Source organism: Lipomyces arxii (assembly GCF_038497795.1).
Source record: "Lipomyces arxii strain Phaff 12-163 unplaced genomic scaffold V1512scaffold_9, whole genome shotgun sequence".
Taxonomy (NCBI): Eukaryota; Fungi; Ascomycota; class Lipomycetes; order Lipomycetales; family Lipomycetaceae; genus Lipomyces; species Lipomyces arxii.
This window is the reverse complement of record NW_027117708.1, coordinates 103,238-125,592: the sequence shown is the minus strand read 5'-3', so window position 1 is coordinate 125,592 and position 22,355 is coordinate 103,238. Positions and strand designations below refer to the sequence as shown.

Sequence of the window (22,355 nt, the reverse complement as noted above, 5' to 3'; positions counted from 1 at the left end):
CAGCAGCAACAACCCCCGCAACAAGCGCAGCAGCAGCAACAGCAACAACAGCAGCAACAACAAGTTCCTGTTCAAGCTCCTCAACAGTGTTAACGAGGTAAGACTTATATGTCCTGGCGTGTGAAGATAGGAAACGAGATATTTTGTTTTGTATTGATTTACGTTTTATGCGTGTTTTTTTTTTCTATGTTTTATGTAATTGTACTTTACTTTGTGACGTCAAAAAAAAAAAAGAGATTTATTCGATATTAGGTGTCCATGATGGAGGCACTGTTTGTGTTATTATTGTCATTTGAATGAATTATATTGAGGAGGATTAAATTTTTGAGTATTCCGAAATAAAGATAAGATTTCGAACTCAACAAGTGTATCATCGCAAACGCGTTACACTTTTATTCAATTAAATGTTTAAAGAAGCTTTTGTGTGTAAAGTTCAAGCCCAGACAATTCAAAATTGAACTAAAAGAAACCCGTAACCATATAGTCTAAGTGTATGATGGAAGCCGCTCTTAAATGTTTGCATCATTCATATACATATATAAATATATATATATATATACATTTTATACGCTTAAAAGAAGATGAAGTCATATTATTTTGACAATGTTAACGTATGATTTTAGTTTAAAATATAGTATATACATTTATTAATAATAAAGGGCGACCAGCGATTGGACCATGACTCTGGGGAAACAGCGTCGATTGCTGAACTTGAACAGCTCGGAGTGAAATATTATAGCTTTATAGGTTCTGATGCAATCAATGACGTAAACATGCTTGCAAATGAGAGAAATTACAAGAACCAGGACATTATCACGATTTCGCCTGAGTCATTTGGAGATTCGTATGAAGACAAGGTCAAGATGTTTTATAAAGAACATCTTCACGAAGACGAAGAAATCAGATACATCGTTGAAGGTGAAGGGTTCTTTGACGTTCGGGACTTGAATGACAGATGGATCCGAATGAAGCTTGCGCCAGGTGATTTGTTGATTCTGGTAAATAATACGATATACGTGTATATGTGCATTGCGCTGACTAAATAGCCGGCTGGAATCTACCACCGATTCTCGACTACGAGTACAAACTATGTCAAGGCCATGCGTTTGTTTAAAGATGAGCCAAAGTGGACTCCGTTGAATAGGCCGGCAGACTCGAATGAGTTCAGAGTACAGTATTTGCAGTCCGTCACCGCAAATTAAAACTAATTATAACAACGTCAGTGACTACAAACTAATAATAACAATATCATTTTTTATGTGTAATTTTGTAGACTATTTGAATTGTGCCATCGTATATATCTAAAGTGAAGGTGAGGCTCGCGATTCCCACCTCAAGACCAAATGATCCGTCTGACTCCAACACAAGCAAGAGTGCCGTCGCCACCGGCTGACATTAAACACAATCGGTACAGTCATACATCGTCTACGACTTCGAGGGGGTACGGGTATGAACCCTACTCTTCGCGCACGGCAAACTACCATGGTCCCGGACCAGCACCTGCCCGGACCGGAGTCAGAACAGGCACAACACCGGAGCCAGGAAGTGTCGCGGGCCCAAACTGGCCAGGCATATGTGGGGCACCGATAGCTGGTAAATCTACTCGGCAACTTGTGTGGTTGGTATGGAGATTGAAATGGGTGGTGGGTGTTAAAAGTTAGGGACTGACGAGAACTAGATTTTTGGCGCGACAGGCACGCTCGGGTCACAGGTCTGCAGATCGGCATTGGAGAGAGGCGAGTTGGTTATGGCATGTTCAAGAAATATTAAGAATACAGTTAACGTCAGGCCGGAATGGGCAGACAGACTGGAAACACAAACGTGTGATGTTAGGAGCAGGTTGATGGTTAAGGAAAGTGTTGACAAGACTATTCAGCGATGGAACCGGATAGACGTTGTCGTTAATACAGTTAGTATGGGTGTAATTTTACCATGCGAGGAACAAGAAGAACATGATGTGAGGGCCCAGTTTGAGACTAATGTGATGGGGATGGTATATATCATTCAGACCACATTGCCATTCATTCGTCTACGAAGCAGTGGACGGTACATTGTATTTAGTTCTATTGCGGGCATAATGGGAGTACCTGGTTTGGGACCATTTAGTGCAAGCAAGTTTGCAGTCGAAGGACTGATTGAGAGTCTTGGCTATGAGATTGAAGAGTTTGGGGGCAAATGTACGTTAGTTTACCCTGGTCATTCTGATGCCGAGGAATCACAAGAACAACGGAGTCCGCCGTGGCGTCACTTTGTCATCAAACCGATGAGCAATTCGTATCGGGGCACACCAGCCGAACATGCGCAGCGAATGATTCTGTGGGTTTCTGATCGACGCAACACAGCAGTGGTTAAAATTGGCGAGATTGTATGGGAGTTAGCACATAGTCGAAACCCTCCGTTGCGGTTACTACTAGGATCGGAAGCGATTGAAAGTATGAGAAATAAGCTTCGTCAGGCGATTGAAGAAGTTGAAGATTGGAAGTTTCTATTTGTCGGCGACGATGAATGAATGATATTACTAAGTTAGGAAAGCTTCTAGAACCAAGCTAATTTTAAGACCGGGTTTTGGATTAGGGCTAAGGAGTAGGGCTAGTGCATGCAAGATTTAAGTCGCACGTTGTGCCGCAACTGGTCTGTGCGTGGACGAGAGTATTTAAGTACCGGAGTCGATGTTCTTTATTATTGTGTATTATTAGTATTATTCTTGCTTAATACGTGTTATAATAACTATAAAAATAAATAGTAAATAGTAAATAGTAAATAGTAAATAGTAAATAGAAAATAAAAACATAAATCAGATATGCAAACATGATGTTTATAAGCATATGTCGATAACTGGTGGCTGGGCTAAACAATAATTGCTTTTTCGATACGGACAGCAAGGACCGATCCGACATCAACCGTTCGACATTTAATTCCAAAACCCCTTCTTTTTTTTCCCCTTCGTCTCTCGTCGCCCATCGTTTGTCGCACAGGTGTCGCACACAAAATCATTGCACGAATTCTCGTCTTCTCTTCCTTCTCTCTTTGTTTTTTTGTTGGTTTCTTCCTTTCTGCTTCTTTCTTCATCCCTCTCCTTTTTTTTTCTTTCCCCCTCCCGCTTTAAATTCGCTTTTAAAGATTATTATCCCGAAAGATTAATTTGAGTTTTGGATTGTTCATCCCGTGCTTTTTTTTGTTTTGGACTCTTCGCACACTCTCACACAGTACTAACATTCACACACATTCACACACATTCACACACACACACACACACTCTAAACATACTCAGTCCATTCAGCCTATTCAATCAAATCAATTCAATTCAAATTACCTTTTAATATTTCCTATTTAGTACATTCAATATCAATACTACACAAATTGAAGTTGACGTCATTTTAATCATCAACATCAACATCATCTCATCAAATTAGATCAATTAACCGGCTCTTTGGCGCATCCCGGTATAAAAATGAGTTATCAACGCGCAATTATTCCTCCAACTCATCGTATCAATGAACTTCTGGATGCTCTAAAACAAGAATTCGAAACAGTGACTGATGAAGCCTCCCTCTATCGAATGCACAAAGATGATTTCGATCATAAATGTCAGTATTCTTTTTTTCTGTTTTATTCCTTTTTTGCTCGTCTTTGAATTTGTCGGTGGTCGCAGCGCAAAAGCTATTTTGATTCATGCGTTCATCAAGAACTTCATCGTTGGGGTGTGGCCAACATCACCGTTCTTGGACTTGGAGATTCAAAACACTTCTCCTCTCCTCTCCTCTCACACTTCACCACTCAAATCCCGGTTCTCGCACTTATCATCGTCCCCTGACTTTACGCCGCACCTCCAAGAACCTAACCCGCTTTTTTTTTTTTTTTTATCTTGAACTATACTAACACTACTTATAGACAATCAACAGGCTGCTGAAATGCAACAAATAAGGCAAAATGTCTACGAACTCGAAATCAATCATCGCAAAATGAAAGAGCATTATGAAGAAGAAATTGCAAGACTCAGACGGGAACTTGAATCAAGAGGAGGCCATGTCCCGGCCGCTCTACCCCCATCTCAAGCTCCTCAGCAGTCTACATCCGGCCAAGCGCCACCTCCTTCACTTGGTCATTCATCAAGTAGCATATTCCAAGGCATCATGTCTGGTCAGTCCGGTCCAAGCGGACCATCGCTCGCCCCTCCACAGGAAAGCTCACTTCATCAAAGCACGCAGCAACCACAATCGCAGGCACCACCTGGCTTACAGCCGCAGCAGCCGCAGCAGCAGTTGCCTCCACAGGTGCAAGCCCAAGCTCAGGCAGGCCCAGGCCAAGCTCAACCGGGATACGGCTCGTCAGGGTATTTGAACGGATATCACAACGCGCCAATTTCGGCCTCGACCCAGATCGCACCTGCAAGACAAGTTGTCGAGTCCCGCACGTCGCCGCACATTTCACGAGCCAGCCCGGCATCACTCGGCAACAACCTTGCCGACCTGGACTTTGACCGAGTGCCAAACGAGTTCAAGAAACAGGCGAACGACTGGTTTGTGATTTACAACGACCGTGCACCCCGTATACTGGACGTTGACCTTGTCCACACGCTTGACCATCACTCGGTCGTGTGCTGTGTCAGGTTCTCGGCCGACGGAAAGTACGTCGCGACCGGGTGTAATCGGTCTGCGCAGATTTATGATGTCCAGACCGGACAGCGGATATGCCTTTTACAAGACGAGTCGGTCGAGCGTGAGGGCGATCTGTACATTCGATCTGTGTGTTTCAGTCCGGACGGACGGTACTTGGTCACTGGAGCTGAAGACAAGTTGATTAGGGTGTGGGACATTAAGAGCAAGAGCATCCACTGTGTTTTCTCAGGGCACGAGCAAGATATTTACTCGCTTGACTTTTCTCGCAATGGGAGACACATTGCGTCCGGTAGCGGTGACCGCAGTGTTCGGATCTGGGACATGGATACCCGTCAGTGCGTGTTGACGCTGGCTATCGAGGACGGCGTGACCACGGTTGCGTTTTCACCAGACGGCAGATTCGTTGCTGCCGGCTCGCTGGACAAGAGCGTACGGGTTTGGGACGCGGCGACTGGATTTTTGGTTGAGCGATTAGAGGCGCCGGACGGACACAAGGACTCAGTGTACTCTGTCGCGTTTGCACCAAACGGCAAGGATTTGGTCTCTGGGTCGTTGGACAAGACAATCAAGTTATGGGAATTGCAGTCGGCCCGAGGTTTGTCTGGCTCGCACAAGGGCGGTGTCTGCGTCAAGACATTTACCGGTCACAAGGATTTTGTACTCTCTGTAGCTCTGACGCCGGACGGACACTGGGTTCTGTCAGGCTCAAAGGATCGCGGCGTCCAATTCTGGGACCCTGTGACTGCACAGGCCCAATTAATGTTACAAGGTCACCGGAACTCTGTGATTTCGGTCGCACCCAGCCCGAGCGGGAAGTTGTTTGCGACCGGTAGCGGTGACTGCCGGGCCCGGATTTGGCGGTACATGGTCAATGGGTCGCAGTAGAGTATTTTTTTTGACGGGAGGTTAAAAAAAAAGAATAAGGCGGTCTTGTTAAGAGAGAGAGGAAGAGGTAGTAGTGAGTTTTGTAGGTCTTGAGAAGAAGATTTGTAATTGTATTGTATTATTTTTGTCTTATTACTTCAATTCACTGTTAATTATACTTTATACTTCGGTGCTTGAGCCGCACGATCATGATGTCAAATTTGACTTCTAACGAGCTTGAAGAATTCAGGGCAGGGAAGTAGTGATAGGAAAGTGCAACAGCATGAATGGAACTGGTGCAGTCAAGGCGATAATGAGGAGAGTGGTTTTGGTTCGGCCAGGAGATATTGTGAGCAGTCTACAAGGTTCAGCACTTAAAGGTATACACGTCAATAGACACTCACTGCCTTGTCATTCGCAGTTCGTGAGATTATACTCTACCACAGACTACGCCGACAACACCCGACAAGTAAACGATGCGATTGCGCTCGAGGAACTTGAAGACGAGACCGAGTATGAAGAACCCAAGTCTACGGTCGGTAACGACGCGCAGGTCAAGACATACGGAGCAGAACGGCAGAATGTTGACTACGCGAACGACGAAATTGCACAGCTTCACCTGTTTGAACGCGTGTTCAAGGCCGTGATTATGAATGCCCCGAGTAAACAAAGTTGATTGTAAATGAATATACCTACAGTATTCCCCCATTAGGAAATAGTATGCACTTGTCACGTGCATTAGTCTTTTGCACACAAATAACATACATCTTTGTTTGGTTCTGCGCTTCCACTCAAAATGCCTGTGACATCGAACTCTCCGGAGTTTGGCACCCAGCTTCGTCCACCTACAGCTAATCTTCAATCGCAACAGCAACAGCAGCAGCAGCAATATCCAATGATACCTCTAATGCCCGCCATGTCAACAAGACCTTCCCCATCATCAGAATCCCCCGGTCCAAAACTGCCACTGTTCGAGCATTTCGATCCGTACCAAATCTCAGCATCGGGCACAGCGTCACTGCACTCGACCTTCTTGCCCTCGCTTGCACCGCAACTGAACGAATACCACTACCTTCTCCCACCTCAGCCCACAATCACACAACATCTCTCGTCCCCACGGCAGCTCCAGTTTGCGCTGCCGAGGCCAAACTCGTTTGACGCACTTTCACTTTCGCAGACAAATTACTCAATCGTGCAGACAATTCCTGCAAAACAACCGAACGGGCAATCGCATGAATATTTTGACACATTGCATGTCCACCAGCACCCGCTTGCCCCAACATCGGTCCCCTTGACAGCACCTCAAACGACACAAATGACACGGCCAGCATTTTCGTTCTCGTCTTCTGCAAGCTCAGTTGCATCAAGCACATCGCTGTTAGCAGTCTCAAGCATAGACTCAACCTCCCTACTCCCAGACTCGTCGAAACTTATGTTCCAACCTCTGTCAAAATCAGAGACCAATCCGTCACCAGAAATACCACGAATTATTGCACAGCAGCCAAGCCTCAAACGGCGGCAATCGCCTACAAACTTCGACGACGGCTCGACGTCTACTATCGGCTCAACCCAGGTTGACCAGCTCATGTACATCATCCAAGCCCGCGGTGCAAAAGCACGCAAGGACACCACACCAGCAGACGCAGATTTGCAGCACGACACCGATCAAAAACAACAGCAGCAGCAGTCAAGCTGGCAGACTACTGCAGCGGATGCAGAACCAGAGCAAAAAGCGGCCAAGAGCCAGGGCAAATACTCATGTGTCGAAGTCGGATGCGGCAAAGTCTTCAACCAGCGTACGCATCTTGACATCCATGGCCGAAGTCACACCGGTTCACGGCCGTACGTATGCGATGTGCCAAACTGCGGCAAACGGTTCTCGCAGCGAGGGAATTTACGCGTGAGCCTAATTTCTGCACTACATGTTTACATGCTGACTCTACGCAGACACACAAACGATGTCATACCGGCGAACGACCGTACGTGTGCCAGTTTTGCGACAAACGGTTTGCCCAGCGTGGTAACGTTAGAGCCCATCTTCTAACCCACGAAGACTACAGACCGTACGTCTGCAAGCTCGATGGTTGCGTCAAGAGTTTCACCCAGCTCGGCAACTTAAAGTCTCACCAAAACAGATTTCACGCAAGCACACTTAACGTTCTCGCGGCCAAATTCCAGGTATACACGGCCGACGAATATGACGAGTCAACCATCCCGGCAGATGAAAGAGACATGTTTGACTACTTCGCTGAACTGTATCGAAACTCAAACAAAGGCATCAAAGGTCGCGGCAAGGACTCGTACAAGCAAATCAAACCCACAATCGCTGTTGCTGACCAAAAAAGCATTCCGCCGTCGCCTGCAATCGAAGTAGTCACATCAGCCGATCCGAAGGCAGCAGCGTCCACCCCGCGTGGCCACTTCTCGCCGCTCCGTGCGTTCGCACTGTACGACTCGTTCAAGTACAAACCAACTCCGCCCGCGTTCCCGCTCCCGCCACTTACCGACCCTGGCGCACACATGGGGCCGACCGGGCCGCCGTTCGGCGCACTCGGTCCGTCTTTCTTTTGATTTATTTGGTTTTGGTATATTGGTGTATTTTTACGGGTTACATTGTCGGTTATTGTGGGATACTGGTTCAAATGGCATAGAATGGATTTGCATTAGTCTATATCACAACCGCGGTCCCTTCAACCGCGTCTGCAAACTGCACCGACGGCCGCCTCCACCGCCGCGCAAACACGTCGTCAGAAATGCTAATAAGCTGCCCTTCACACGTCCACGACACCGCCGTTACCTCGGTCCTGTGCCCGCCCACGAACGCAGTCGCACTAGACTGCGGTCTCGCAAACCCCCCTACCCCGCGCCCGGACTCTGGAAACACGACAACGCACTTGTCCGTACTCCCGCACGCGACCGCGCCGCCGCCACCAGATAACCCGCCTGCCCGGACCGCCATCTCGGACGCGACATCGAGCTTGACGTAAAACGACCCGACCTTCAATTTCTCGGCGGACACGGTCTGCAACACGTCCGCACGGTCACCAAACACAGGCGAGTACGCCGCAACCACACCCGACCGCGTCAGACTCCAGACTCGCGACCCGACAGTGTCAAACTTCAACGCCGTCACACCGCCCAACCCGTCGTCCGCGGTGCACGCGACTGGCCTCGCAAACCGCTTTTCCAAACTCAACGTTCGCACGTCCCATTTCCTCACACTAGACCCGTTCTCCCCACCTGTCAGCAGCACGCTACCATCGACCGCGAGCGCAGTCACTGACCTGGCAGGCACACTCGACTGGGCCCGTCGTCCCTTTTCGGGGTTGTGAGCCCGGCTGATCTGCGCAACAGGCAACACCTCGACGCTGGACCGGGTGCCGGACCGGACCCCGGCTCGCACGTCAAACAGACTCACTGTCCCGCCCCGGGTCGTCGTCGCAATCACGGAACTCGAACCCGCAAACGAAATCTGCTTGAGCGAGTGGCCGTCACACGGTTGCAACTCCGCAACACATTTCTGCGTCTGCACGTCGAATACCCGGCCTGTCTGATCCCCCGACGCAGTCGCGAACAATAAATCGTCGTCCGAAAACGCAACATCAAACACCGCGTTGCTATGACACGCCATCTCAAATAGAGGTTTTCCTATCCCAATTAGTACAGCTCCTCATACACAGCAACAGCAAACTCACGAAGCGACTTCCGCGTATCAACATCAAACAACGTAACATGCCCCCCCTCATCAGCAACAGCACTGACCGCGTTCACTTTCCCACTCGCAACAGCAAACGGCACCTTCCCGCTCCTCACCACATTCACATCCTCGCTCGCGCCCGAAACCCATGACCCGAAATCATGTCGATTCGCGTCCGCAACGGAAAAAAACCGCCGGCCTTCAAGTTCCCGCACAAACAACCGCCGACTAAGACGGCTAGCACCGAAATCAACAAATTTAGAAACAGATTCACACACAATAGACTGTCGCCGCGGTCGCTCGTCACTCACACGCGCTTTCTTTCGTATCGAACTTGGGTCTGGTGTTAGCACACCTCGATGTCTCCCGTTCAACACATTCTGCTGGTCCGTAATGTCTCCCAAGAAAGACGCGTTATTCTTCCTTCTTGATTGTGGCGAAGCATCCCGCAAACTTGAATTTGAAACCGGTGAAGAGAACATTTCGCCAGCTGAATCCTGCACGACGTGTCCCTGGGAGTTTACTTAGTTCTCTGTTGGGACATATCAAATCATGGGTTAGGGTAACATTACGCGTCATGTTCGTGTTTTTTTCTACGCTCACAATTAGATATCAAATGCGAAATCATACATTATGCAATCGAAACGATTAAACCGCTTCTAAACTCCACCAAGGTCCCATATTGCCTCGTTTCTGCTCCTCGATCCTCGGCGAATCCCACCTGTCTGTCCCGTTCGCGCTGCTGTCGTCGTCCGCCTCCCACCCAGCACCGCCTGCCCGTTTCAACCGCTCAATCTCCCGCTGGATCGGTTCTGGCTGCTCCTCAATCGGGTACGGTCGCGGCACTATCAGCTGCTGGAAACGGTATCCGTCCGGTGCTGGAATCGCTAGAGGCGTCTGCACCTGGTCAGACCAGCGCTGCATCTTGCTCGCGCCGTCTACTCTCACGATTTTCTCCACCGCTTCTTGCGACGGCCCCGGGCCAAGCCGGTTGAAAATTGGATTCAGATGCGCCATCAGCACATGCGAGTCGCGCATAGACAGCGTTTCAAATGGTTCCTGCCGACAATTTTGCCAAAGGCATACAAACCCGCCAACATCTTCCTGCTTTTGAATATGTTGCTGCGCAATATGACCTTGCAATAACTGTAAACTGTCTAACGCATGATCACATCCCCTCCACTTACACGTATACACCCGATTTTGCCGACCCTGCCCGGCCTGGCGAGTCCGATCAAGATAGCTCATAGGCGCCGAGCCGGACGTGAACGGCGAAATCGACTCAGAAATCGTACTGCTAGACTCATCCGTTCTCATTGCCTCATCTTTGGTCTTGCCAATTGGCGTTTTTTTTTTTTCATTGAACGTTGCAATTGACTTACTGGTCCCGCTCCGAACTAATGTCACTGGAGGTGAAGCCACTTTCGCCAACTCAACCGACGGTCGAACATTGTTCGATCTGGACTCACCACCAGGACTCATCATCACTTGACCATCAGGCTTGGGTCGCGGCAACTCAACCAAGCCACGCGCTCCTTTCTCGCCGGCCCGTACCATTTCCGGCTGAGCTAACACCGGACGCTGAACATACTCCACACCTACATTGTTTGCCTTGCTGCCTGGTGTCAACTCATGAGGCTTGAGTGATCTCATTGCAGCCGCCGGATCGTTCTTAGGAGAGGCACGATTTATGTGTGCCGGTGTCGAATCTGATGGTCGGGAACTAGACCCTCGATCATTATTGGACATTACCGTCCGCATTGCAGCGGCCGGGTCCGAATTGCGTTTGTTAGATGCTTCCCCAGTTAATTGTTTCCTAGCCAACTGGTTGCCTTGTCTAGGGGCTTGTTGTCTAGAAGCTTGGTCGTCTCCTTGAGAATTAAAATTTTGCATTAGCGCAGCCGGATCATTCTGTCGCGCCGTTTGCTGATTGGATTGCGACGGCCGTTTCTGCAGCGGCAACGAGCCAACCTGCGATGACAAGCCACGCATAGCCGCTGCCGGGTCTCTATTGGTTTTATCCAGGGGTGCCGACCGCTTCGCTGTTGGCTGCTTTGGTGATGCGCTACCTAGGTGAGCAGCCAAACTAGCACCACCGGAGGTTGATACAGAAGGTAAATGCGCGGCCAAACTCGCTCCTGAAGAGAGTCCAGATTCGATTCCCAAATGCGCAGCGAGGCTCGCACCCATTGCCAATCCAGACTCAACAGTTTTCGATGTGCCATGGTGTGCTCCTAGGTGCTGGTCCGACTTCCCACTCGCACTCGCAGACTGCAAGCCCGCCGCCAGTGACACACCTTCGTTCGGCCCGGAATGTATGCGCTGTAGTTCCGTCTGACTTGTGCTGTTCAGCAACTTAGGGCTCGACTGAGGCGATGCTGATTGACCAACTTTGGAAGACCTACTTTGCGTAATTGAACGAGCCATTGGTTGATCTTCTGGCACCGTCCCCGGCGCTCGCTGATTCGCAGCCGACGGTGAAGGTGCTGCACTCGCTGTGCTTGTAGATGCTTGCGGTGGAAGTACGCTGTTGCTTGAAATCGGAGATCCTGAACTTCGTGCATTAGCATTCGCCTGAGGTGCCGGTTTTTGCTGGTTGGTGCCAGTGGTCTGTCGTGGTGCTGGGGAGTTCTGCACACCTGACGACCTTTGAGTAGAAAAAGCACTGCTCGCAGCGGATGAAGAAGCTTTACTTGAACTAGTAGCACTTGTATCAGTCTTACTTACAGCAAAAGCTGGCTTTCCGCCAACGGGATTAGTAGTCGACTCAAATGTAGAATTATGAAGCGACCCTGCTGGCCCATACGCCGCGCCCAAGCCTGAAGTTTCTCTTGGGGTGGGAGGCGGCAATCGTACTCCAGAATCAGCACCAGATGGCTGACCCCCATCCGCTGCGGAAACATCATTCTTTGTTCCTTGCGGCTGCTGCTTCATCTTCCTGTCACCAATCTGTGGTGACGCGTTAGATCCGGAGACTGGTTTTGAACGCGCAGACAGTGATGCAGCCCAGGTATCAGAAATTCTAGCAGTACTGGCACTCGCAGACCCTGGCAACTGCAGAGTTGAGGTTTTGGGATAATAATCTGCACGGCCGATCTTAGTTGTAGCACTCGATCTTTGTGGAGCTTTTGGTGCAGGTCTATGGTCAGCAGCCGAGCCTGTTCGTGAAGCCGGTCGTTTCAGCGACCGAGGTGATTGCGACTTTGAAATTGGAGACGCTTCCTGTGATCTCGGTCCTGTCAGCATTTTATTCACAGCGGTAAACTGTTCCACAATCAGGCTATCTTCTAGCGTCTCCGGCTCAGCCACAGCCGTGTCAGCTAAAGGTTGCCGTAAAGTACTTGCTACATTTGAAGCTGTGTCGTTTAATGCGTCAACTTCCATGGCATCTGGAATTTCCGCCGACGCCACAATGCCAGCAACCGTAGTTGCCTCTTGGTCTACTTCCATTGGTGCAGGACCGAGAGGCGATCGCTCTATCACAGAAGAATTTGGAAGTTTGTTGGATTCTATTCAATTGTAAGCACAATGTGTCAAACACAAAAGAGTGAAAAGCTTACGAGACTTGCTATCTTCCGCAACGCTTGTTGTAGATATCTGTTCGGTGCTTGCCGTTCTGTTCATAGCCGCTGGTATGCCGTCATCGCCAACCTTATTAGATGGGGTGGGCTCCTCCACACGCTGAGGCGGGTCAAATGCGTCCCAATCTAAGGCCTCATCAAGAGTAGTCAGATCCATTTGCTTAAGTATGAACGGATTAGGTCCTAAAGCTAAGGGCACAAACTGCTGATTGAGCGGCTCCATTTGTCGATGCCGACCAAGAACACGTAAAACATGCTCTGCTATATTAGGCATACTACTTGCTGGTGGTGGCTTATCGCTATATGACGGCATAAAAGGGAGATGGACGAGGTTCCTTGTTTGAACCTCGTTTTCAGATTCTTTGACAAAATCACTGGCGAGTTGTTGATCGGCTCTATCAGAATACTTCTCAGCAGGCTCATTGATAGATCGTCCAACAAGTTTGTCGACAGGCTGTTCAACAACGTTCATGACAGACTGTTCAAGACCTTTGTTAATATGCTGTTCGACAGATCTGCGAGAGGGCTGTTCGCCGAATTCGTTAGGAGTATCATCTAAACTGACAGGTTGTGCCACAGTTGTCGAAAGATTTTCAACAGAGGCTGAAGTACTCCCAGATCCGACCCGACGACTCTCATCTTTTCGAACATCAGCAGTCTTTTGTATCGTGTCGCCAGCCTTATTAGGAATGATTTCATCGGTCTTCGCTCCTGAAGCTATAAGCTTCGCTATTCTTGCTTCTAACGCTAAAATAAACTTGTTCATTCTCGTCGACGCTGAAAGCATTGTGTTTATAGCTTCCACAATACCGGTCTCATTTTGAAGTCGAGCCCTCAAAAGCTTTATCTCGGATAGCCATACACTAGCAATCTGCCTGCTTAAGTTATGAACTTGGGCCATTTCATTGACAGAAAATAGCTCTAGTTTTTGACTGTATTCTTCGACGATGGAATTAAAGTTAATAGTACCATTGTTCGTCACTACAGGATGAATTTGTCTAATCTGTAATTGCTGTATTATTTGTCGAAGTAGCTTCTGCTGCAGCTGCTTGGATGTCACAGCAGGTACATACTTTGATAAATTGTTCAATTTCGTCTGTCCGTCGCCGGCTGCAGGCGTACTATTCAAAGATAATACGTTTGGTGCAGTTGTTGGGCTCAACAAAATTGGCGAAGCCTCGCTAGCACCAGTGCTGAGTTGCTGTGTTGCCTGATTGCCGGTAGAGATGAGTGGATTCTGAGCAACTCCGTCTACCGCCTGGGCCGTAGATACACCTTCTGCAGATGTCTGCAAATTTAGAAGCGCTGCTTTGCCAAGAGACCGCTGCCGACTGTGAGTTTGACGAGTTTGCTCTGGGCGAACCCGCGTAGGCGCAGCAGATTCTTGCTGTTCCAATGCCCCAGTGGAACTAACGCGACTCAGTTTCTCTGTAGTGGCCGGAGTGGGTGCTTGCTGCTCTTTGGGTTGAGCACCAAGAGGCGGGACAGGTCTTTGAGAAGTTTTTAAGGCTGAGCCGTCTGGTAAACCTGTCAAGATAGGTCCATGAAGTGTATTTACCTTTTGTATTGGGGCCTGTTGCCACCCGAATTGGCGGGTCAATGAAGACGACTGCACCTCTTGAGCAAAGATAAGGGGATCATAGTCTTGCAAATCCCGAAGTGCCTGCTCGATTCGATGCAGGGCCGTTCGAACAGATATTCTCCGAGTGTGAAGTTCGGCGCGACGGGCGTCAACATCAGCAGGAACAACAGGCTCCACAGTAGAAGCAGAAGAAGCTGCTAAGGTAGATGCCACTTGAGTGTTGACTGGAGGGAACGAGCCGAGTCCTAATCCACCAGAGGCGGTGTTCCAAGGTTGCATCGACAGTGAAATAAATCAACCAATAAACTAAACTGGCGGTACAGAATGATCGTTCAAACTAGATCGAGCGTTCGGATAGTTGAACTAACCATGTGCGCGATTGATGCGCGTAGATGTCGGTATCCCTTCTGGTTGAAACTGCTCAATGAGAACAAACGCAGGTACCATAAAAAATACTAACAGATTCGCTCAAATAATGACTAGTAAGAGGCAGTTTGGTACCGAAGGCTGCGTCGCATCTGGATCGAATAAACTATGCCCTCAACCAGTTCACCAATATTGCAATTATTACCCTTACCCTTACCGTAATTTACGGCGGGGTTTGTACCGAACCTTACTCAAGGGCAATTAAAAACAAGGTGCGTGACTGCTTTTTTCAATTATGCACCGTGCGGCGTTGACAACGCAGGGCCAGTCGAGTATCAGAAAGGGAAAGCCCTGAACAAAGCAGAACTTCCTGCAATAGCACATTTCAACGCCAAAACACATTCACAATGAAGATCTCCAAAGGTATGTAATACCGTTGAGTTAAGCTTGGTTCTTTTATCAAGCTGTTTGTGCTTGTATGGATAAGGTGCTAATTATATAGATGTCTCTTCGTCCCGCAGCAAGTCTCGCAAGGCTCACTTCGCCGCTCCATCGTCTGTGAAGCGTGTTATTATGTCTGCTCCTCTCTCCAAGGAATTGCGGGAACAGTACAAGGTTAGATCTATGCCAATTCGTAAAGATGATGAGATCTCCGTCGTTCGGGGGTCCTACAAGGGAAAGGAGGGCAAGGTTACTCAGGTCTACCGTCTTAAGTACATCATCCAGGTCGAGAAGTTGACTAAGGACAAGGCAGATGGATCTTCAGTTCCCGTTGCTGTTCACCCATCCAAGGTTGTTATCACCAAGTTGAGACTCGACAAGGACAGAGAGGCTCTTCTTGCCCGAAAGGCTGTTAAGGCTTAAATGTACATTTACAAAAAAGAGTAATGGCTGGTTATAATAAAAAATTGCTTTTTATTCGGAAAGTATTATAGCATAAGGAATATCATTTGATTCTAGAACTTTGCCCAATACTTTTTTCCCTACTTGATGAAATCGATAGCGATTACGTCTATAATTTTTAGTTAGTCACAGACTTCTTGGGAAATTATCTCCACGCGCACGACGACATTTGTTTAGGTGTGACAATGTTGGTAAAGCATTCTGTGTCTTGCCATTCACTGTGGTAAACGATTCCCATATATTGACTTTGTCGGTCTGATCTTTTTCAGTTTCGGCGCCGCTTGCGGCAGAATTCCTCTTCTTTTTCTTCTATGGAGAACGAATTTTGAACGTGAATGGACATTTAATTATGTAGAATGTAAGGTGAACCTTTTCAATATGTCTACCTTGAGTGTAACGCTTAATACTTCGATTTGTGCAGAGGAGCTTGTGTACCGAGGTAGATGCTTAATTCGTTTCAAATTCATGCTCTGTATCATGCTAGATTTCAGCAAAGTCAAAAACCAGCAAGTTCGTCATCAATTAAGATTTACGTATCGCGTTATTTACACAGACGTTCTGATGGTCTATGTCAACTACTCTATATAGAGGAGCCATCATATTGTTGCGGGTTAGGTCATATAGGCATGGATTTTGAAGCTGGCCACTGAACAAGTCATCTCTAGTTTATCTCAATTCTGTCTTGATGCCAAAGGAAATGAAGTCACGGCCGTTGACTCTGTCTTTTGCTAAATATGTTTGGTCCTTGCCAATTGACGATGTCTCAAAAGACACACCTTTACTTGACAGAAATTCCTCCTCGACCTGTCCGCTCTTTATATGGACGTCAGTGTCTGCAGTAACTGACACTAACAACCCTTGGTCTGAACCTAATTGTACTGCTGCCTTCACTTCTTGTAAAAGCAAAGAAGTTACTGCCAGAGAAAATCAGATATTCATCGCAGATTTAATTGCTTTGGAGCCCGTTGAAGAGCTCCCTAGTTTGACTTCGGGCGCACTTGACAATGACTCTAAAATTCAAAAGCAATACTCTTTTGATACTTCTGAAACTTACATAACAGTAGACACGTTATACAAATCTGGCATTTTTTCGAGATCTGACACTTCCTTAGAGTTTTTTTCTGATTCTGAACTGTCGTTTTCTGTGATAATGACTGCCCATCCGAACTCTTCCTCAGGGGTAAAAGAAAATCAAGGCAAGGACGGCAAGTTACTCTCTACTGTTAGCAAAAAGGAAAAGCGTAAGGATGAACAGTACGGAGCAAGTGCACAGTTGGGCAAAGCCTCGTCCCAGAATTTCCCGGAGTCTTACAAAACTGCCGCAGGCAACGAATGTGTTTTGTTTGTACCGAATCTTCGGAAAATTAATAAGTAACACACAAAGTATGCTTATTGTAACTAGAATTCTGTCTTCTAGTGTCCGGCCTGATGACAGCGAACTCACTCACGACACCAAGTTGCTATTTGTGTGTCTATTTTTGATTGAAGGCTGTACCAATTAAATACAAATTACAACTGTTACAAACCCTATTATCAAATGCTCTGAAAGCAAAACGATAAGTTCAAATCATTTTCCGTTAAAGCAGCACTTTTACGGCTAGTTGTACGGTTGCAGTTCGTTATTGCGGGTTAGGGCGTAACGGTTTAGAGAACTGTCGTGCAAAAAACAATGTAGCATGAAAACAGTACAAAATGACTTCTTCGGCTGGCCTTGCAACTGTTAAATTCTTACAAAGTGCCGCATATGATTTAATCCAAACTTCTCCGGCAATTTCGGCACACCTGTATGAACGCTTCCTTGAGACTGCAGAAGTGTTTGACTTCAGCCTGCCGACCCAGCAGTTGTCGCGCTTAGCTTGTTTGGCATGCAATACTGTCTGGATTCCGGGCTGCAATGTTCACGTGTGCTTGCATGATTATGGCCCTCGAGATAGACCGAGCAAAGTAGTGAAAAAACGGAAAGATAAACGGCAGCGACTTGCAGCACTTGATCTAAAGTCACCGAAATTCATCTTGAAAGATGAGATACTCGTGAATAGGTTTACAGGAAAAACCGTCTGCTATGTCTGTCTCGTCTGTGAACATGTCACTAGATTTCGACTTTCACCGGTGAACAAGATTCCAGCTTATCCTTTGGTGCCGGCAGAATTAACACCGATGGCTATTCCCGTATCTACGCCTCTGAGAACAAATGCTGAGCCAAAGTTACAGACGCCAAAAGCGGTCACTCCTACTTCTACTCCAGTATCGTCAAATGCGTCAAGTAAGAAAAGACAAAAGATGAGAAAACAAAACTCGTTGCAGCAAATGCTCGTTAAAGCAAAAGCTGAGAAACAAGGTCGCACCATGAACCTGATGGACATGATGAAATCTGCTAAAAATGGATGATTTACGATGCATTTACTTGCAAGGTTTTCATATTAGAATAATCAGATGCTGTTTCAGCGTGAGCATTAGGTGCAAGAAACGACTAATCTCGTTTGAACACAGATTGCTACAGAATAACGCTAGAAAGGCAATAAATCAAGTATTGGTCTATGTTACAGTCTACATTACAGTTCATATACATCTTGTGCATGACAACGAGTTGGCATGTATCAAGTCATTTCGAGTCGTTGCTTTTCATCTTCAGAAGAAGAACTTCGGTCGACTGCACTTGCACTCCAGATGGCGTTTGGAATTCTAATCAAATCGCAAAATGTCTGCGTTTGCTTATTTTTATACTCCTGTGCTTTGCAATGTTAGTATGAACATGAGCATTAGTAAAATACATACGCTGTTGTTTGAAGTTTTCGTATTTCATTCCTTTATGAACTGGAGCAGTTTTCCTGAAGTCGAATGGAATTTTAAGCTTGCCTGTCTGGCAAATGTTCTCGTACACCCACTTTTTGGCCTCGGCCAAATCCCTGTCAACAGCCTCCTTGCTGATGTCCGGTAATTTTCTGCCATCCATAACCAGGTACGGTGCCATTGCTTTAGTAATTGCCAGCCACTCTGGATCATATGTTAATCCTTGGTTAGAGTTGGCGCCTTTTTTTCCTGGAATCGAAACGACTTGCAGAAATTGTCGCCCGCGTACACATTTATCCATTGCCAGAAATCTGGTTTCGGGAAATGCCTTTCCCGTATCAAACGCCAGTAAGTGTTCAGATTGTGAAGCATCAACATAATCCGTTGTTTCTGTTGTAGGCGGCGCAGTCGACATAGTGTCGTCGCCCAGAGTGTCAATATCTAATTCAATCTCTTCCTTATTTTGATTATCAGCAATAGTTTCATCTTTGCTGTTTTGTGTTTCTGCTCGCGTTTTCAGCGTACTTTCTGGACTTTTTTCTTCAGGCTGTCGGTCATGCTTAACAATAGCTGGAAATTTAACATGCAAATGTCCACTAAGCCAATTCCTCGGTCTGATCTGCTTCAATAAAGCCATTGCAGGTGGTGATCCCAATTCTCCGCGCTCTACATCTGACTCAAAATGTTTTTTCTTGTGCAACAATTCTTTCAAATCTCCATAGTGTTCGATTCCTGCGGGCCAGTCATGCGAAAGCACAATGTCAATTTTTCCCGTTATGTTTGAGAGCTTTTGAATTTCGTACTGTCTAATATGATATGCCGACCGAACCGAGGAGTAACTATATGGTAGCCGTTCGAAATGTCCGGTTCGATAATGGTTTTCGTTCCAGATACCTGAAAGACCGCCTATTCGGACCCCTTTAAAGTTGATGACATTCGCAGCACCCATGTAGTAAATATTCCTAGCTGCCCAACCCCCATAAAAAAGCTCACGCATATAGCTACTAGCCTCATGATTACCGCCTATGAAAATGGTCGTCATGGGTGCTGTCTTTGTCCCAGCATAGTAGTCCGCAAAGTCGCCTAGTTGTCTGTATTTCTGCGGAACGGACATGCAATTCAAATCATACATATTTCTCACTGCCTATTAAATAACAATTAGTAGACGCCACCTTAACAGGATCCTTATTCATACTTGAAAATCACCGCCAACAATTAGCAGATCAATCTTGACCTTCAGTTGTTTGATTGCGTTGTATATCTTATTCAGTTCGCCATGACCGCAACCCACAAATGCAATATTAATCATGCCCTCTTTGTCCGCTTCTTCTTCTTCTTCTTGGCTAATTTTCGGCTCGACAACCTCGTCAGTCATTGAAGTTTTTAATTACCACTCGATTTCCCCGGTCCAAGTCAAGGTACAAAGATCACTAGTTACCCGGATTTAAGATTATCCCTGGCTCGAAGGCACAAAGCAACTAAACCTTATTGTTTTTAAATGCTGTTATGCTTCGGGCTTTGAGTTGCTGTTAACTGCTGTAATTACTGCTAAATATACAAAATACAGGGCAATAGCGAGTTCAACAGGCTCAATTGAGTTCAAATACAGTAAAATGGATTTTCTGAAACCTGAAACGGTCATGGACCTTGCAAATATCAGATCTGCATTGATCAGAATGGAGGACACGATCGTGTTTAACCTAATAGAACGCGCCAAATTCCCACGACAAGACATAATTTACAAGGCAGGCGGGATCGAAATTCCAGGATATGACGGGTCCTTTATGGAATGGATTTTAAGAGAGGAAGAAATTGTTCACTGTACGTTTTGGCCGCCAAGTACAAATTTCAAAACATCTTTTGAACTGACATGAGCTATAGCAAAGATCCGTCGGTACGAGTCACCAGACGAAGTCCCTTTCTTTCCTGAAGTCCTTTCAACTCCAATTCTTCCACCGTTATCATACCCAGCAGTGCTCCATCCACATCCGAACAAGATTAACGTTAACGACAAGATTAAGGACTTCTATGTTAACCATATCGTGCCCTCAATAAGTGCAGAAGGTGCTCAGGCTGAGAACTTTGGCAGTAGTTCACTGTGCGATGTCGAATGTCTTAGATCCCTTTCGCGAAGAATTCATTTTGGTACGTTGAAATGCGAGATTCTGTAGTCGAATGAATAACATGTCTAGGACGATTTGTAGCGGAGTCAAAATATTTATCGGAAACAAAAAAGATTACAAAGATGATAATTGCCAAAGATGCAGCTGGGTTAGATGAAGCAATCACAAATAAAGTAGTAGAGCAACAAGTTCTGGCTCGACTGAAAAAGAAAGCGGAAACATATGGCATCGACCCAAACATGACTGCCAATCCAGACACTAACAAAGTCAACGCCGAAGCGGTCGTGGCCATGTACGAAAATTGGGTCATTCCACTGACTAAAGTTGTTGAGGTTGAGTACCTGCTGCATAGACTGGACAAGGAATAGACAATAGATTTCTATTTACATATCTCACAAATCCTTACCAAGTATATCCTATTCTAAACATCCATATCATTTAATCCCAGATCTTCATTCTGCTCCTCTGTCCGCTCAAACTCCTCTATCGTCATGTTTGGATCTGGATCGGGCGCATACACATTCTGCACGTAACTAGCTGCGAGCGGGTCTTCCAGAATAAGGGTAAATTTGGTCTTGCCATCGATGGCGTCTCTCAAGTTTGACAAAAATGTAGCGAATCGCTGAATACGCTCAGGATCCATCGAATCACCGGCTTGACTGTACACTCTGTTATTCAGTTCATCGTATACTTCGTCAAGAATGCCCTCGACAGTAGTGAACCTTCCTCCGAGAGTCCCTTGGGTAAGATCAAGATTTAATTCCGGAACCGTAAGTGCGCATGTCTCACTCTGTTGTGGTTAGCAGCTCTACAGCGTAGTAATATCAAGCAGTCATACCTTTAAAATGTCTCGAGCCATATCTTCTGGATCGTCAATTTTCAGTGTAATTCGCTTTCCCTTCTCTGGAATTTCACCGCCAGTCTTAACTTCGTTGCTCTTGTAGCCGCAATTATCGCACACTGTACTCATAATGACAACTTCTTTGAAATGTGGAATATCGACAATCTTCATATGAGTGTCACACCGTCTCAAACAACTTGGGCATGTGGCCTGGAAACTGTGCACTTCGTCATTTGTAATCTCAGGTGTGGTCGCGCCTTCAACAGCTTCTTCCTCGGCGTCTGCATTCGTTAGTCCAAGCGACTCGTTCTGTTCTGGGGTTCTGAAGTACTCGTCTTTAGACCATTTCTCGTGTGTCTCACCAGGCTTGAGTTCAATCCAGCTGTTTCCTGACGGGTCATTGATCGTAACCTCAAACGGAAACGACTTGCCGTCAATCATGTCTTGAATCTGCCCCAAAAACGCTTCAATCTTCTCATACGACTCCGGGTCAGTGTATTTCCTCACTGGTTGATCCGGTCTCAAGTCGTCTGCGGTCTCCGACAGCAAACCTTCGACGTTGGTCAACTGTCCGCGCTGGTGCGGAATCTCAAGCTGAATCGACGGAAACGTGGCATCACACGACTCAGATTTAACAATCTGTCTGTTCAAGTCCTCTTTGCTCTCAAGCACGAACTTATACCGTGAACCTTTTTCTTGGATCTCACTAGCCGGCTGAATCTCTGTGTTCCGAAACCCACAGTGTGGGCATGCAAACGACATTAAAATAATTTCCCGGAAGTATGGAATACGCGTCAAAAGCAGTCTGGTCGAACCATTCTCGTGACAGTTCATGCACAGCGACTCAATTTCTGTCACCGGCTGCGGGTCATCGTTTGCTCCATCTGCCGCCTCAGTCAACTCTGGTGCATTTGCAATAGATTCAACGGTAGACCCAATGTTCTGAAAGTTGTCGGTTTCACCACCTTTCTCTGGTAATAGCGGCATAT

At 46.8% G+C, this 22,355-nt stretch overlaps 12 protein-coding genes across 12 annotated transcripts; 8 read left to right on the top strand and 4 right to left on the bottom strand.

The window, feature by feature from the left end:
- Positions 1-523: 523 nt before the first annotated feature.
- On the top strand, positions 524-1,256 carry V1512DRAFT_276397 (Acireductone dioxygenase ARD family). Its single transcript, XM_066917868.1, has 3 exons — positions 524-611; positions 660-998; positions 1,047-1,256. The coding sequence occupies exons 1-3, from the start codon at positions 582-584 to the stop codon at positions 1,200-1,202; spliced, it is 525 nt and encodes a 174-aa protein (XP_066771111.1). The 5' UTR covers positions 524-581; the 3' UTR covers positions 1,203-1,256.
- A 55-nt stretch (positions 1,257-1,311) lies between these two features.
- Positions 1,312-2,740, top strand: V1512DRAFT_263498 (uncharacterized protein). The gene is made up of 2 exons (XM_066916508.1): positions 1,312-1,622; positions 1,679-2,740. The coding sequence occupies exons 1-2, from the start codon at positions 1,344-1,346 to the stop codon at positions 2,507-2,509; spliced, it is 1,110 nt and encodes a 369-aa protein (XP_066771110.1). The 5' UTR covers positions 1,312-1,343; the 3' UTR covers positions 2,510-2,740.
- A 211-nt stretch (positions 2,741-2,951) lies between these two features.
- V1512DRAFT_263496 (WD40-repeat-containing domain protein) lies at positions 2,952-5,666 on the top strand. Its single transcript, XM_066916507.1, has 2 exons — positions 2,952-3,587; positions 3,892-5,666. Exons 1-2 carry the CDS (start codon positions 3,452-3,454, stop codon positions 5,502-5,504), a joined length of 1,749 nt encoding a protein of 582 aa, XP_066771109.1. The 5' UTR covers positions 2,952-3,451; the 3' UTR covers positions 5,505-5,666.
- A 1,402-nt stretch (positions 5,667-7,068) lies between these two features.
- V1512DRAFT_208356 (uncharacterized protein) lies at positions 7,069-8,054 on the top strand (the record flags this gene model as incomplete). Its single annotated transcript, XM_066913435.1, has 2 exons — positions 7,069-7,383; positions 7,431-8,054. The coding sequence occupies 2 exons, from the start codon at positions 7,069-7,071 to the stop codon at positions 8,052-8,054; spliced, it is 939 nt and encodes a 312-aa protein (XP_066771108.1).
- Positions 8,055-8,120: 66 nt separating this feature from the next.
- Positions 8,121-9,687, bottom strand: V1512DRAFT_276392 (WD40-repeat-containing domain protein). The gene is made up of 2 exons (XM_066917867.1): positions 9,179-9,687; positions 8,121-9,131 (listed from the first exon to the last, which is right to left on the bottom strand). The coding sequence occupies exons 1-2, from the start codon at positions 9,660-9,662 to the stop codon at positions 8,152-8,154; spliced, it is 1,464 nt and encodes a 487-aa protein (XP_066771107.1). The 5' UTR covers positions 9,663-9,687; the 3' UTR covers positions 8,121-8,151.
- Positions 9,688-9,790: 103 nt separating this feature from the next.
- Positions 9,791-14,876, bottom strand: V1512DRAFT_276391 (uncharacterized protein). The gene is made up of 2 exons (XM_066917866.1): positions 12,741-14,876; positions 9,791-12,689 (listed from the first exon to the last, which is right to left on the bottom strand). Exons 1-2 carry the CDS (start codon positions 14,620-14,622, stop codon positions 9,829-9,831), a joined length of 4,743 nt encoding a protein of 1,580 aa, XP_066771106.1. The 5' UTR covers positions 14,623-14,876; the 3' UTR covers positions 9,791-9,828.
- Positions 14,877-15,049: 173 nt separating this feature from the next.
- On the top strand, positions 15,050-15,682 carry V1512DRAFT_263489 (60S ribosomal protein uL24). Its single transcript, XM_066916506.1, has 2 exons — positions 15,050-15,132; positions 15,212-15,682. Exons 1-2 carry the CDS (start codon positions 15,117-15,119, stop codon positions 15,571-15,573), a joined length of 378 nt encoding a protein of 125 aa, XP_066771105.1. The 5' UTR covers positions 15,050-15,116; the 3' UTR covers positions 15,574-15,682.
- A 615-nt stretch (positions 15,683-16,297) lies between these two features.
- Positions 16,298-16,987, top strand: V1512DRAFT_253524 (uncharacterized protein; the record flags this gene model as incomplete). Its single annotated transcript, XM_066914747.1, has 1 exon — positions 16,298-16,987. One exon carries the CDS (start codon positions 16,298-16,300, stop codon positions 16,985-16,987), a length of 690 nt encoding a protein of 229 aa, XP_066771104.1.
- Positions 16,988-17,238: 251 nt separating this feature from the next.
- On the top strand, positions 17,239-18,384 carry V1512DRAFT_167599 (uncharacterized protein). The gene has a single exon (XM_066913099.1). The coding sequence runs from the start codon at positions 17,305-17,307 to the stop codon at positions 17,998-18,000; it is 696 nt and encodes a 231-aa protein (XP_066771103.1). The 5' UTR covers positions 17,239-17,304; the 3' UTR covers positions 18,001-18,384.
- Positions 18,107-19,806, bottom strand: V1512DRAFT_263484 (lariat debranching enzyme, C-terminal domain-containing protein). The gene is made up of 3 exons (XM_066916505.1): positions 19,598-19,806; positions 18,388-19,546; positions 18,107-18,343 (listed from the first exon to the last, which is right to left on the bottom strand). The coding sequence occupies exons 1-3, from the start codon at positions 19,775-19,777 to the stop codon at positions 18,210-18,212; spliced, it is 1,473 nt and encodes a 490-aa protein (XP_066771102.1). The 5' UTR covers positions 19,778-19,806; the 3' UTR covers positions 18,107-18,209.
- Positions 19,807-19,903: 97 nt separating this feature from the next.
- On the top strand, positions 19,904-20,924 carry V1512DRAFT_263483 (chorismate mutase). Its single transcript, XM_066916504.1, has 3 exons — positions 19,904-20,223; positions 20,284-20,547; positions 20,595-20,924. The coding sequence occupies exons 1-3, from the start codon at positions 20,016-20,018 to the stop codon at positions 20,891-20,893; spliced, it is 771 nt and encodes a 256-aa protein (XP_066771101.1). The 5' UTR covers positions 19,904-20,015; the 3' UTR covers positions 20,894-20,924.
- A 22-nt stretch (positions 20,925-20,946) lies between these two features.
- V1512DRAFT_248030 (ZPR1 zinc-finger domain-containing protein) lies at positions 20,947-22,353 on the bottom strand (the record flags this gene model as incomplete). Its single annotated transcript, XM_066914519.1, has 2 exons — positions 20,947-21,315; positions 21,364-22,353. 2 exons carry the CDS (start codon positions 22,351-22,353, stop codon positions 20,947-20,949), a joined length of 1,359 nt encoding a protein of 452 aa, XP_066771100.1.
- Between the last annotated feature and the right edge of the window lie 2 nt (positions 22,354-22,355).